The 16,106-nt window shown below is 40.6% G+C and overlaps 1 protein-coding gene across 2 annotated transcripts in view; it reads right to left on the bottom strand.

The window, feature by feature from the left end:
- TGFBR2 (transforming growth factor beta receptor 2) overlaps positions 1-16,106 on the bottom strand; it is a 61,135-nt gene that overhangs the window by 28,621 nt on the left and 16,408 nt on the right. For both annotated transcript variants that reach the window (XM_064415223.1, XM_064415230.1), the window contains 2 exons: positions 4,398-4,569; positions 2,558-2,748 (listed from right to left, as the gene is read on the bottom strand). In XM_064415223.1, coding sequence (XP_064271293.1) covers positions 2,558-2,748; positions 4,398-4,569 — 363 coding nt within the window. The remainder of the gene's footprint in view (positions 1-2,557; positions 2,749-4,397; positions 4,570-16,106) is intronic.

The following is a 16,106-nucleotide window of genomic DNA, read 5'->3' as shown; positions in this document are numbered from 1 at the left end:
GTGCTATACACCAATTCTTCCAGAAGCAATAACAGCTCAGCTGTGAATCACTGGAATTCAGTGACTAACCTTTGGTGGAAATTAGAACTTGTTGCTTTAACCAGGGTTTTCTTTCTTACCTCAGAAACATCAGAAACAAACTAAATCTGGTCTGTCTTAAGTGTGCATACAGGAAGAAGAGGTAAAACACTAAACACTAGTCTTTTATAACAGTAGCTTGAAAGGAAACACTGTGATCAACAGGTGAAAAATTGCAATCCTTTTTATCTCCTTTTCTGCTAATAAATTATTAAAACCACTGTTTGATCAGGCTTTTTTTAGAGTAGCTCTCATCTTGCTCTCTAAAACTAGAATGTGCAAAACCACTGCAAAAAATTCTTGTTCTGGTGTACAAGAAATGTAGGAAAAAAAAAAAAAAAACCACACAAGAACAATGTACAGAATAGGTCTGGATGACAATCATTCCAAAGGCAAAATTATTACAGGCTATTATCTAGTTGTCTGGAGGAGCCATGGACCAGCTGGCTGTGATGTTCTGCTCAAAGTTAAACACAGACAGGAAACCGCATGTCTGATACTGTAAAAATCGTTTGTCTTCCTGCCATGGCTAACCAGGCAAGCAACCCAAAGGGGCTGTTTTCATTTAAAAGAAACACTAATCCACAACAATAAAAAAGGAATGGCAAAGCCTCAATTCTCCCCCCTCCTGACTGTAGTTAATGCCTGTGTTTGTGAATGAAATGGAAATGTTACGAACTGAAGTTTTACATTACTTTAATTTTTATCTGTAGTTATTCACTTAATACATATGAATGCAGCACGTGGTTTTCATGAGTCACCTGAAGTGCTCACAGCACATGACCTAAAAGGACAGGCTCCACAAGGAAGAGTGGAAAGAATTTGGGTAAAAAGACTGGGTTTAAACGTCTACTCCTCCTTGTAGTTGATCTGGAAGTGTGAGAGAGCTGCAGAATTCATAGGAATGAAGGCACTTGGTACTGAATTTCTAGAATGGTTTTCATAATCATACACACCAAAGACACACAGTTATCAGTGATTGCATTCAGCTACATAGCTCCAGGAAGAACAGCTATAACATGGCTAACTCATAAAAATTTAGCCAAAATCCACAAGGGTGTGGTTCATGTTGTAAAAAAACACTAGACAGCTGACACAGATTAAGATCTCTTCTCTGGGGACACATTCTCTTCAATAAAACCAAACAATCTCTTAGAATTAGGTACTGGGTCTACCACTTGTGCTCATATCAATACCAGTATATACTCCAAATCCTTTAAAGATCACCCAAGTAAGGGTTGGTCACACAACCATGGATCAGCAGTCAGGTTGTCTGGTTTCAAATCAAGCTTGACGAGGGGATGGGGAAGACAGAGATGAGGGGTGGCACCAGAAAGGGATAGTCTGGGCCAAGGGAAGCAAAGACATGCTGGCTTGCTCTTGGCTAATTTGGTGGGGTTTTGTGACCTAAACTAGTTGGCCTTCTTGGAGGCTTGGAGAGCTACAATTGCTCACATAGTTGTTCACCTCAGTGCAGTCACACACCATGTTTCCCAGGAGTGGAAAGAGCATCCCAACTCTTCGTTATCTGAGGTAACAAGGACTTAATTACATCACTTTCTGAGGAACTTATGGGTGATGGGGATGTGAATACACAAATGTCTCAATAGAAGACCTTTAGAAGTGTGAATACACTAATTTCTCAATAGAAGACCTCACTCTTCCCTGTGAGAAACCTGACTTTGCCTCAGTAAAATAATCACAGCAGGTAGGACAAAATAAAGCAGAAGGGGTGTGTGCAGCTACACACATCTGTGTGTGCAGTAGGAGGTCCACCAGCACTGCACACACCTGCACTGCCTTCACTGTGTCTGCAGCGGCCCCCATCAGAGCTCACAAAGTAGGATGGGGATGGGTTATGCACTTGTGGTTTGGTCTGCACTCACATTTCCCTGGTTTAACTGAACTCATGTACACTTCCTTGTGCCATATAGGTGTGAGGGAACATGTTCCCCAGAGAAGGAACCCAGCTTCTTCACACCCACCACAGGAGAGGTGCAGATGGTCAGTTACACCAGAGAAGCTGACTTAAAATTCACATCCCAGGTTACCAGTAACATCTCTATTTGCAGATAACACATTACAGCAATACAGCCTTTTTAGAAGAGGTAGGATCTCAAAAATGGCATTTGCCTTTAGTTTAGATTTTATAACATAATTAGCATGTGTTGCATTTTGGTGTGCCAATAGAACAACTGTAAACATCTTTCTTTCTTCTTCTATCGGGTTTTAAGTGCAGTATCTTGAGCTGAATATCAGACTTACTTCAAAATGAGGACAGCCTGGCAGGAAGAACTTCTGAGGGTACTCAGAACACAGAAAAGAAAGGTTGAGATTTTGCAAGATTCAAGAAAGACTAAAATAGCACCTGCCAGTTCTCCCCCACAAAATGCAATTCCAAAGGACATTGGTTTAACGCAGTTAATATCCACACAGTTAATACTACTTGCAAGAAAAGTAAGTAAATTATTAAACCTACCTGATGTAAAAATGAGCATATCATTGCATTCTTCACCTGTGCAGGAACACATGAACATCAATCCCCCATCGTCCTTTTTTTCCCTCATCAAACACTGCTCTGATTTATAGTCATCCAAAAAGTGACCATACAGTGTTTCCTGGGGATCGTGGCATATTGTTTCTAATGTCACATTTTCATCATTCTGTCTCCTAAAAATGAAAAGGAGAAAATTGAAATCAAAAAAAGAATATTTTATAAAGGGAGCAGACAGGACCATGCCCGGCCAAAATCTGCCTCCTTTGAGAACATAAATGGCATTTAAGGAGCATCGTATGTTTTTCTCTGTCTTTCCTGAATGGGGCAAATTTGGCACTGTCTGGGCTCCTCATATTTGTACAATGGCACAGCTATTCCTGTATCATATTGCTGCTAAGCTCACAAGAGTGCCTCTGAAAATCTCACTTAGAATTATTCAAGCTAATGCTCGATGAACTCCTGTGAACTTCAGAACATACTTTTGGTTTTTGTGGTCACTGAGCAGACAGTAAAAATCTGTGGGAAATTATGATAAAAACTGAATTATTTCCTCAAAATCAGAGAATTTCTAGTCAGTTGGTCTTTTCATTTTGCTTTTGAAGCCTACAACCAGCACAGTTTGTGCACTGAAGGAGTTATATACAAAAAAACCCCCTCAACCAACTAAAAACACCCCAGCAAAATACTAATCATAAAAACGGATGCAAGTTAGAGTTGCCTCACAGCTAGGGAAATATTTACAGCTGATAATCTGGACCATATTCCTGTGTTTTGCCTGGTTCACAGATTTAATTTCATTGACAAAAAAAATTATAGGCAAAAAGCACTTTACAGTTCTCAACTTACTTGTCTTTTAGATAAAGGTTATGAAAAATCCAACATGTATCTTAAATTGTAAACAGCTCCTTTTTATGGCAATAACAGACACCGATGACTTACTAAAGAATCACAGGAGAAATATGGAAAAGCACACTGGACTGATCCTGAACTGAAATGCCTACTTCCAATTATGCTGAACATCTCAAGTCAATGGACACAACTAATCCCTCAGTACATTAATTAGTTATGTCCCCCTGTAAGTGGTTGTAATTATTTTACTAAATCAGCAGCAATGCTGCAAACACTCAGTTGTATTCCTTTAGTCCAGTTATTAGCTCATTAAGAGTGTTTCTGGCTTTCTTTAGTAGGACTGGATTCCCATTTATGAAAAGCAAGGGAAGTCCCAAGGGAACACAAGCTTAAAGCAATAAATCCTAAAAAAGTATTACAGCTCATTTTCATAAATTCTTGATTTCTTTGAATCTAGACAGAGGCTACATAAAAAGCATCATGCCTACATCAAAGTCTCTACCTACACAGAAGTTTTTTCCCATTAAAAGGAAGTATTTCTACCTATACATGGCAATAAGCCTCTTGTGATAAATCTACATAATCTAGTTCCCTTGAAACCTGAGAGAGAATTGTCTCTGTTCAGCAACTGTCACTACAATCCTCTCTTGAGCCTCAAATTTGTTTCTAATCTTGAGTGCTGTGGGTGGATAGAGCTTAATGGCTTGCACAAAACCATACTTCTTTTCCAGTAACAGTGTAAGCTGGAATAGGACTGTTTTAGAAAAAAACAAGTCCCCAGAACATTTAATATCAGAACTGTTAACCTCAAGCAACTCTTGGTGTGCTGTGCAGAGATATGAGTTGGAAGTGGGAGAGCAAAGCCTGGTGAGGGAGCAGGGACATTCTGAATATCAGAGCAATCAAGGAAAGTACTAAGGAGTGAGGAATGAGGGTGTGCTCCTGTCCCCACCTGTATGAAGAAATAACTTACCATATAGCAACACAGACTTCACTACTCTTCTCACAGATAGAAGTGATGTTGCAGTTACTCTTGCACCGATGTTGGTTTGAGCAGGTTGTTACTTTAATATCACAAAATTTGCATAGGTTTGACATTTTCAGTCCACCTTCCTTATTTCTTTCTACAGGCGATGTAAATTCAGCTTAAGGATGAAAAAAAAAAGGAAACTCAATAATGGTAGATGATAAGATTGCATTATTGCTTATTATGAAGATAAGGTTTTCATCAGGAGCAAATATTTCCTCTTACCTTAAATTAGAAAATCTTTGATCTTTCACAGCTACCAATTTTCTTTACAACAAGGTAAGTGGCACGGTGTCAAGACCAGGTTAATCAAAGTGAATTTGAAAAGTGAAATGAACTTCTATTGACTTCAGAGGGAGCAAAAGTTGCCTCGTAATTTGCAGAATTATGCATTTTCTGAAACCAGTTGGCACTGAAATAGCTCCTCTGCACTCAGCTATTCCCATTGCTTACAGGCAATGTATCTGTGCTCCATGTGTAACACTGCATCATGGTCTGTGTGCCACAGTAACTGCAGATTCCACACTGAGAATGCACATTAGCTGTGTGACATCATTATAACATGGATCAGCATGAATTTTGCCATTTTGTCTTTACTAACCTGAGGCACAACCTAGGCATCATTCCTAATCTGATTATTGTTCACACATAAAAATCACAGAGCTGGAACAGACTTTGAGCTTCAGGTAGATGGTCTGCCAGAGGATGTGGGTGAAACTCAAGCCAGAAATGCAATAGGCATCTGTGCAGCTCATGTGATCTAGTGCAGGAGTCTAACTGGGCTAACTGCAGGGGACTTGAACTCAAACTAACTTGCAATGACAGCCTGTCTTGTAGATGCCTACTTTGACCCAACAGCTACTTTTCTGCACCCAGAAATCGAATAATTACATGCTTACTGGTTCCGAGTCTCAGTACTTACCATCTGCTTCAGTGTGGCAGCACTAAGGAGATACTTTTTGTGCCAGTGTTTGAACTTCAGGAAACATACTTTTAGCTCAAAAACTATTTTGAAAAGACAGTGTAACTACAAGGAACAGAAAATGCTGACACAAAATTCTTTCTATAGCTAAAACGAACATGCAACTATCTGAAGTGGAGCAGACAACAACGGTTTCAGTCTGACTCACTTTGCAATATAATTGGAAAAGTAGGGTGAACCACTTTGAGGAGATACTGGGCTTACATGCAGCACAGCCCTTCTCTTGTAGCCACCTGCATGTTAAAACTGTGTTCATATTGCTTTCTGGAGCCAAAAGTTGCTAGTCAACCTGTTATAGGCAACCAGGGATTTATAATTTCCCCCTCTCTACTCAATTAGCTGAGAAATCAATTTTTTCCTTCTAGAACTTCACTTTTTACTACCATTAGACTATTTTACTACAGGAAATAAATATACCTGATTTTTCCAGGAGGAAATAAAAGAGCCTCTTGCTAACATTTTCAATTGAGTTCTGAACCATTGTGAGACTGAGAGAAAGGTCTTCTCTCTTCATCCAAACCACACATCTTTCTCATCACAAGTATGCTCTGGTACTGACCTAAGGTTTCTGATCTAACAGCCACTATAGTCAGTGGCAAAACTTCCAATGATTTAATGGTATAGAAGAAGATGCTACACAGAGGGGATGGTTAGGATGAGCTCACTGGGTGTGGCAGTGCGCTCCTCCCTGCTTTTGGCTCAAGCAAGAGCTAGCAGGGGTGGTTGTGAGGGCTGCACCTGGCTTAAAGCTGGACTCTGGGAAGACAGATAACAACACAATAGCTGAGGGCCATAAAACTTACTCAGCAGCTGAGGTCTAGTTGAGCATGCGCCAACCAAAATACAGCTGGCATGCAAATCCCACTATAAGTCAGTCATCTTACTCCATAAATAGGGAACAGCCCAGGGTCTGCTGAGCTCTCCTGCACAGCTGTGGGCTGCATGCCAGGATCTCCCCTTGAACAGAGATACCTCTTGAGGTTGCGAGAATCCTTATTGCATTAAATACTCAGTAAGTGAAAGGGGAATAAGCATGCTGAAACTTTGAAATCTTAGCTAAGTGAGATAAAGGAACTGCTTGTGCACATATAATCCTTTAGACTTAAGTTCCTAGCCTGCAACTAGGTCTGGATCCAGACACACCTGGAAACTGCCTGAGAATGTGAGGGGGGTCCCTTCTGAACCTCATGACTCAACATGAGGGTGTCTCTGACAGTTTTGTCCCACCTTGTCCCCTATGCAGTAAATAACCAAGTGTATGTTGCCATCAAAGCTTGTTATAGCGCTGTCACATTTACTATCAAATTTTGTCAAAATAAACATTGCAACTTTTCCAAGGCAAGTGTCACCCCATTTGCAACACTGGGAGCTCTTACATGGGTGGAGAACACTGGCAGTATATTATGGGCTGGCAGAATTTTAAGCCCCAGGTAAACATTTCTTGTTCTTAATTACATGTGTTGCAACAACTCCCGGTAGCCGTGTAGAGGAACAAAGCCTCATTGAAGCAGGTGTGGTAAGAACTCAGAAGGTCCTGAATGTAGTATTCTATGAAATATGTGTCAACATAATCCTCACTATAGCAAATGGTACATCTCTTCTGGATGGTGTACTTCTCTTCTTACTTACCACGTGCTGAAGAGAAACTAATAGCTGTCACAACTTATCTAGGTTGCAGTAATGATTGAAACAACATGATAGTGAGGGACTGTCCCTCTACCCAGAAAGAAAAAACAAAACCGATTCATGGTCCCAAAAGCCTGGAACAAAAATTAGAGACAAATACTGAGGGAGTGGTGAAGTGACTCACCCAAATGTACACAGGAAGCCTGTGGCAGGGGTGCCAAGCATCTCACAACTGAGCATGGGGGAAAGGAATCAGCTGCATCTATGCTGCTTTCAGCTCTGAGCTCACATGGCAGCTGTGGCACGATGGATGCCTGTGCCATAAACATGACTCAGTCCCTTCCAGTGCCCACAGCAGTGGAGCCAAGAGCCACATGAAGGTGGGTCCTTAGGTAAACTGTTTCAAGCACATTGTATTTGTTGAGAGAAAGGGTTTGGTTCCTGTGCTGTCCCTGGCTGTGCCAGGTTCTGCCAAGGCTCACCCACTTGAACAAACAGATGAAAATAAATATGTTTGGACCTCTTCCAAGGAGGGATATCCAAACCAAACTATTTGTTAAAAAAAAAAAAAAAAAAAAAAGGAAGAAAAAAGCCATCTGGAAAGCAGCAATCCCCTCCCCTGTAAGGTCACAAACCTTAGGTTTCTACAGTAGGCATTAGTTTCATGACCAGCAACAGTAGCAAAATGTTGGCCAGTTAGGACCAGGTAATTTCTGATCAGATTTAATTACTATCAAAAGATAATGGGGTTTTTGGACTTCCAGAACTGACTACACTTGTATTTTCTCCCCAAAATTCTTCTAACAGAGGCTGACAGATCAGTGACTCTTTATTCATGCCTCTGGCAGTTCAAAAACTGTCTAAACTGCCCAGGTAGACAAATTTTATTCCATGCTTCAACATTTGGTTTAAAGTGAGACCACAGTTTACTTTCCCTAAGACTGTCATAACGCTCTAGCAGATGTTGGTCTATTGTTTGTTATTACTCCTTGGCCTCGTCCACTGTGATAACCCATCTAGTTCCAAACTAAAGCCATGTTTGACTTTTTCTATCTGATGCTGAAACCACACCCTGCAGATGGCCTGAGAGGAAATCTGGAGTTAGATAGGAATTTTGATTACAGACTGCTACTAGACTCTGAGAACTTAGAAACCCTGAAAGGATGGGTCTTCTTCCAAGTCACATGAAATCACACCTATCTTTAATCAACAAAGTCCTGCCTGGAGAATGACAATTTGGTTGGATTCTTCCCTAGGAAAGTGTATTCACTCATTCCCTGAGGGACTCATAAGCAAGGAGTGGTTCAGGACCAGCAGATTGCTCTTCTTCTTGTAGTCACTTAATTGTTCACCTCTAAAAATATTTGACTATCCTGCTGCACACTTCATACTACATGAGCCACCTCCTCAAGATTTTCTCCTCTTAAGAAAACCAAAGTCACTTGAAGACTGTGGACAGAAGCAATCTTTGATTTGAATGAAAAAGTGGATATAATGAAAAAGTTAACAGAGAAATCACAGATTTGCACAGGTGAATGAAGCCATCCTAAAGTGTGTGCTTGTCTCCAAAAATTTAAATTTGCCACACACTGTCTAATGTTAGTTTTCTTATTTTGACTTCTACAGGAAGCCTAATTCTAGCTTTCCTTTCTTCTTTGTCCATAGAGAGGTATCCAAATACAAGACTGTGCTTTCTTGGCTATGAAACTTTCAGCCAACCAGTTCAGCAGAGATCAGCCACTGTGGTTAAAATGTATAGAACATGCAAGCCAACATGTGGGCTGGACATTATGGAAGAGACACTAGAGCAATCACATTAGACAGGTCCACTCCATGGATTCTGGTAGAGCCGGGCTTGCAGAATATCACTTCTCTTCTGTGGTTCACATCTTTATTTATGATCTCTTAGGACATCATAAACAGGACACCTCACCCAAAGTCTATTTGAAGTAGTTTGCTTTGCATCTGTTGTCTGTAGATATGTAACTTCTATTGATGCCTAACGTTGTAGCTTACTTTTCTCTTATTTTTAATATAATTACAGAATTCTCACAAGCTAACAGCATTAAATAAAGCCCAAAATAACATGCTGTCTTTTTGGAATTATCTACACTGGAAAACCTTTTATGTCTTAGGATGCATTTCAGAAACAGCAGCCGATTTCTCTTACTCCTATCTTGTAAAATCCTGCCACAGCACTTCTGTTCTCTCACCCAGTGTCTCTGGCACATGTACACTTATAAAATAGCAGGCAGATTTCCCCCCCCCCCAAAAAAAAAAAGCTGAGAGAGACATTGGGATGGGAACTCAACTACTCAGCTGCTGTGAGATAATTCCACCTGACAGGAGAGATTTGAAGATTTCACTCCACTACATCATGGAAATCTGCCAGGAGGACAATGTCTTTATCAGAGAGCCTTGAAGCAGATTGTCCTTGCTCTCCCAAAGAGCATAGCTCCATGACATCATATATCTGTGTTTGGAAAGCACAGTAGCAGCTCTGAAGAGCATCCAAACTGTATTGCCTTCTCATCCAACAGAAAGACATCAAGTTTTGCCAGGAACTGTACTAAACAGGAGGTACTTCTGTTTTGACTACTATCCCCAGCACATGATCTACAGCCCTAGTGGAACTTTGACAGTTACGGAGACACTGCCAGCTTCATTAAATTTGCCTTACACATATTGATGAACTAATTGCAGGAGTGAGAGAGTCAAGGAAAATGCAGGACCTGAGTTTTGCTTTCAAGACCTAGATGTATATCCTGATGGCTACTCTTAAGTATACTGATTATGTCCAGTGTGGTAATACAAGGAAGTGAAGATGGAAACACAATCAATCCTAAAGATAAAAAAAATAAATCATGAGTTACAAAATCACAAGACTAGTCAGACAGACCATGGAAATAAAGGAAGGGAAAAAACACAACCAAAAAACCCTCCTAAACAAAAAAAACCAAACCCCAAGCAACCAAAAAAACAACTGCTGGGTTCTCCCTTACTTGCCATTGCTGGCTGTACTCTTAAGAGTGCTTTTTGAGAGATGTTTTGAAACTTTGGCCATGAGTAGGAGGGTTGGAATTACCATCTAACTAGAAAAAAAAGACATGACAAAATGAAAATAAATCACTGGGATCCAGGAGGTGGATCTTCAAGAAAAATAGCTGTATTTCTATTACTCATCATAAAATCACAGGAGCTGGCAATACTGCAGATCACCTAGTAACTCCCATCATAACAGGTAGAATTTCATAGGGTTATTCAGGGTAACCCTATGAAATATGTATTTTCAGTTTTTCAGTTGCAGCTGCCATTTCTAAGCTTAATGTCATCTGAGCTGAAATGGAGTGTTACATACTCTTATTTTCACCATGTGAGTATGAGCTCACAATGTTCACACTATCTTGGACACTGCTTTGGGTGCAGTCCTTTATCTCAACCATGAGCTACCCCAGCAGGATTACCATGGGTACAGGACTTTTATGATTTTCTGACTGTTTCTATTAAGATTAACAGCAGTGATTATCACGAGTGCTGAGACAGCCTCTGTAAAGCCAAACATGTGCTATCTTTTACGTACAACTAAAATATGTCAGAGGAAAACAGGTTCCATGAATGTTTAACCACCCCTGTGGCAGGACTCCAGGAAACCACATTCCTATGGATTGTTCTGCAGAATCTCTCAGCCTCGATCTTTATCATACATAGTCACAGATCACTGACTACCACAGAGCACAACAGCTGCCTTAGTCATTAGTTCAAGTTGTGCCTTTAACTGTACTGATTGCACTTTTGCAAATTTCAGGGGCTCAGCAATAGAGAAAAGCTAAAATAACTTCCTGCTTGAAGCCAGTACTTTGTGAACTACTTGGAGGAGATGCATTTCATGGCTTCCCCCTGTCATGTAAAGGCTTTTGCCCATCGTGTGAAAAAAATGCAAGTCACACCTATCACACCAAAGAACGATTTGGTGTGGCCCACAGGCTTTTCTGAGGTTTGTGTGACTGGCTCTCCAGCCATGACTGAGAAGTCTGCTAGGAAAGAAGAAAGCAGACTAGGTAAGCCATGTTGACCAGCTAGATCTAGGCAAGAGTAGTTGAGCCACCCCTGCAGAAGGAAGGCCAAGGCAAAAGAAAGGAAAGCCAGAAAAGTACTGATGAACTGCAATGAATTTTGGAAACCACTATTTCTCATCTACCAGCAGGCAAAGTATAGAGGAAGGTACATGCAGAGGGAGAAGACAAAAGGAAAAGGAGCAGGAGTTGGAAAACTTCATTTAACTCGCCTCTGCAGAAGACGTGCCTGGCTTTTAACAGCAAATGGAACTGGCAAAACTTTGCTGTAGGGATTGCTGCAGGCATTGACACAGACACAGAATCAAATCTGGCAGGAGCTGGGGGAAGGGGACACAACCGGAGAAAATAAGAGAGGGAACAGCACACTGGAGATCCTAAAGATGATGATAATTTTTGTATTTAAAGCATTAAAATACCACTATTTTTATCCAGTATTTCCAAAATGAGTGATCATTAGCAGTTTTAATCATGGGCTAGGCTCTTTTCTCTGGTACAGGGCATGGCAGTGCCTGAAACATGCCTAAGAACAGAGCTCGCTGTCATGACTCTGACTGACAGCAGTGCAGGTGAGAGAAGACTCCAGCTCAGCACTTAAAATAGAAGTGTGAAAGCATTCTGAAAACATTATTGTGATGCCTCAAATAATGAGGTAGATTTTCACCTGCGGATCTTTAACTTGCAGCACATTTTCTGGCCACTATTTAGCACTCCATGGCTGGCAGAACAAAAGAATACTGTCTCCAAGCAAAGAGGCTGAAAAAAAATCTAAATGATGGCTTCCCATAGGGCACTGAAATGGACATTTCATCTTCTCCTGACTTTAACCCACAGCCTCCCTAACAAAGTTATGTGTGATATAACAGCAAGTTCAATTTATTCAATAAATTTATTCAATTTATTATGACTATAGGGTCTAGGTTTTTTCCTGCATAATGCATGGAGTTTGGAATTTAGTGGAAGTTGTCTTCAGTGGTTAACCCCTCCTGGGACTTCAAATATACAATGGACATGGAACACAACAATGTTCATCTGGTTCTCAAGATTAGCAAGAACAGCTTTCCTGCTTTGTTGGAATAAGCATGATTCATGGTTCAGAACTGACATTTGCATAACTAACTCTGACCTGTGCACTAAGAAGCATATTCTGCATCTAAACCTCCTTTTGTATTCTCCTCCGCTCAGTGAAAGCTGTCATTACTTCACTTGAAACAGAGCTGAAAGAGTATAAACACTTCAGCTTTGTACAAATATTATTTTTTCCAACTTATATGGTCTGAAAATAGACAGCAGTCATTCAAGCATAATACAGCTATTTCTGTGATATTTTTTCATGACAGATGAGTCTCTGTGGAAGACCCCCTAACATTTAGAACATATATACTTAGGAACAATTCTGACTCAGAAAAACACAAATATGCCTCTACTCTCTGCTACAGAACCTTGCCCATGCAAGGTTCCTGCCCATGCAAGGTTTCACAAACATTCTGTGTAGCTTGAATGGAGTTTCTGAACCCATTGCATCTCTTCCTTCATGCAGTTAAGAAAGCCTGTTTATATTAACCTGCTTCTCTCCACTCCAGTTCCCTCAGTAGTCACACCACTGCCTGCCTGCTTCAAAGTATGATAGAGCTCTTAATTCTTCATAATAGCAACGGGGAAGGTGAATCATTTGTCCAGATGGAGGCACATATTGCCTCCAAAAGCTGAATTTATATTTCTTCCCCTTATGTCTCTTATGACAAAAGTAATGAGGAACATCCATCTTAAAGAGCTATTTACCCTGTTTTCAAGGTTCTATTTATTAAACCCCCAGTTTCCAACAGGGAAATTCAGAAGCCCACCCAGTACAGGTGGAACAGAATTTATTTGCTAAAAATGTTATGGCTAAGCTATTTCTATTACCCATGAAGTATTCCATAGAGACACACCCTGGCACTTCAGTTTATCTGCAAGGCTACTGAGTGTGCTCAATGTCACATGTGAACTGAAAAGCCCATGAGATCATAAAAGAAACTGATCATATCCTTAAGGTAACAGTGCTGCTTACTGGGAGGCATCACTTTCTTACTTACAAGCAGTTCTAAATGCCTGCCTTGGGATATCTGCTGAATGCAAAGGCAATCTGGTCTGCTTTTTAGCTGCATCCTCACTGGACAGGTTACAGGAAAGCAGAGAAGTTTTGAAAGGCTATGTCTCAGGTCAAGGGACTTCACCTTCTGCTAAACTTCCAGGCAGTAGAACACATTAGGATCCATGGTACAGGCAAAAAAAGCAAATTTCAAAAGTGTTAGGAGCTTCCTGCTGTATAAGGCCTCATCCTGCCTAACTTTCTGAATGGCCACAAGTAACTAAGCGCTGGCCTGGCACACACACACCATCACACAAGTTTATTGCATTTAATTAAAGAAGGGGAGGTTTTAAAGTTTTCATCAAATCCTGTTAAAGCTGGATCCTGTTAAGTTTCCTCAATACAGGTTGTATTAGGAACAAGTCTAGTCAGACTCAAAATTGAGACTTACCACACATAAAGTTGTTGTGGTTTATTCAATTACTTTAAAATCAGCTATAAGCTCAAGAGGTCTGAATTCCGTGTATGCAAAAAGCTTTTGTGTTACTTGATTATCTATCTGCAGCATTTTCAGCAGTAATAAGAAAGGCTGGATAGATAGCAGAAAATAATCTCTTCCAAATGCAAAATGGAAATTATTTGAAGACTGTTCTCTACACTGGCAGCATACAGAAACTCAGGTGGCAAAAAGCCAAATCTTTCTGCTGAAACTACAGTTAACTCTCTCTAGTTAACCCTTGCTACAGCTAAACTTCTGCCAAATGTGTATCCTCTACTGTACTCAAAAGAGCACACTAAGATAACTAAAACATAGAGGAAACTGAAAGTAATAAACAGAAGCTGCTGTGGCTTGACAAGAGTTAATACAGGTGGGCAGATGTTTATTAATACTGTTTGTTCACTGCCAGAAGACTGGCAGGCACTTCCAAACCCTCTCTAGTCTCAGAGACCTGCCTTCAGGAAACATTATGAGAATAGGTTACTTTGGGGGAAGAATTTTGCTTGCTTTTTAAAGTACTGAAAATGAAGCACAGACATAAAGACTGTGACAAATCACACAAAACAGGAAATTCAAAGTTATGTCTGACTCCCACAGCTTCCCTTTGATACAGCCAGGTTGCTTGGTGAATCAGAAAAAGTATCACTCCTGTATTTGCCATTTTATACTTTTAATTCTCATTTTTATTAGCTTTACTAGCATGCCCTAAAAACTACTGACACACACTTTCCTGACAGGTTTAGAAGTCAGAAAGCCATACCCATCTTCCCTTTTGAAAGGCTCCTGCCACATGCAGCTTTACAGAGCCCTCATCAGATCCCTCCTTTGCGGATGCCACTGCAAAGGCCAGCTCACACACACATCTGACATCTGGATTTTAGTGTTCCTTTCTGATGGAAAAAAAACCAACATATTTTGAGAACAACAATTGTCTGCCTCATGGAGAAATCCTCAGACTGTTTTCAGAAAAATGACAAATTTGTATCTAAAGCACTGTGAACACAATGGATCTTCCCTTTTCCCCCTTTTTCTCTAGTGAGATCATAGAGGAATATCTGCACAAAGAATTTTGCAAAAAACATCAGTCATGCTCCCCTGCTTGTTATGTGTTCACACCCCCCAATGCACTTTCTCCTGCCTCCCAGAGGAATCAGACCGCACCTTACCACACCTCCCTCCCCCTCCAAAGGCCAGCCTGACCCAGAAGAGTTCTCCAGTCTAGACATCTATCTGACAACACAAACATAATGAAGAATGTGGTATGAGGAGTGGCAACCCACAGCTGGGGTAAGGCAAAACTGCATATTTCAGCTGCAGCAGCAAGGGCAGAGAAAAGTCTCTGTGGATCTATGGCTGAAGCTACTTCTGGGGAAAGGTCAGCCTGTCAACACACCAGGGACATGGGGGACCTGCCTTCTGCTGCTGTCTCCAACCCACAGTCTGCTTTCAAATGTTACATACCCTGAGACAGGAGATGTCACAGCCCTTCCAGGAGAGGAAACAGGGCCTCTGCAGTTAGTCTTTTCTGCCAGGCATCATCACTGCAAGGCCAGATGGGATTTGCTTAGGACTCATCAGCATGGCTTACGATGCTTTGGGGAGCATTCCAAGGACTGATGCTTCTTGCCAGACATATCTGCAAAAGCACCTCAGGCCTCATAGTTTAAATCCACTTGTAAAAGTGGATTCAAGGTTATTTTGATTTTGAAGTATAGAAAAAGGACTTCTGGTGTCTCAAGTTAACATTTTACAGGAGACATTTGAGAAGACAGGTACTACTCTCTGTGACTGTTTCTTCAGCAGTACAGAGACCTATCAGATGCCTCCTCTTCATAGGATGCTGGAACAGTCAGAACAGTCTTGTTTTTAGAATAGAATTTTTTCAAGAGGAAGGATATTAAAGGGAAAGAGTATGTGAAGCACATATATCGTCTGTCTGACATGAAAAATTTGATTTTGCTGCAGTTCTGTAATGTGAACACATAAAACAAAGTTCAACCAGTCACCCCAATTCTGCTTTGTTTCAGGGGAGAAGTATGATGAATATTTACCTGAAACTGCCACAAGTCTGGGAAAACACTCTGTAAACCCAGACAAAAGTTTCACCTTTTGTTCTGAAACTTCTGCTGAACTGCAACTTGTATCTCTGATTTCAAATATCCTGCTTCTGACTACAATTCCTTTCTCTAAACTGGAATCAAAATCCTGTGGACCAATGAACAAAATTAAGTCAAACAAAGCCAAACACAAATAATGGATTTGGGATTTAAATTTTAAAAAAGTAAATCAAAAGCAATCCTAAAATATAACACAGTAATTGGAATGGGCTGCAGATGTTCAAATACCAGTTTAAGCATCATATTTACAAGTAGGAAATACTGCAGAATTATGAAGCACAAGGGGC

The sequence above is a fragment of the Passer domesticus genome, chromosome 1, assembly GCF_036417665.1.
Source record: "Passer domesticus isolate bPasDom1 chromosome 1, bPasDom1.hap1, whole genome shotgun sequence".
Lineage (NCBI taxonomy): Eukaryota > Metazoa > Chordata > Aves > Passeriformes > Passeridae > Passer > Passer domesticus.
Note: the sequence above shows the minus strand (reverse complement) of the source record. Positions and strands in the feature narration are given on the sequence as shown.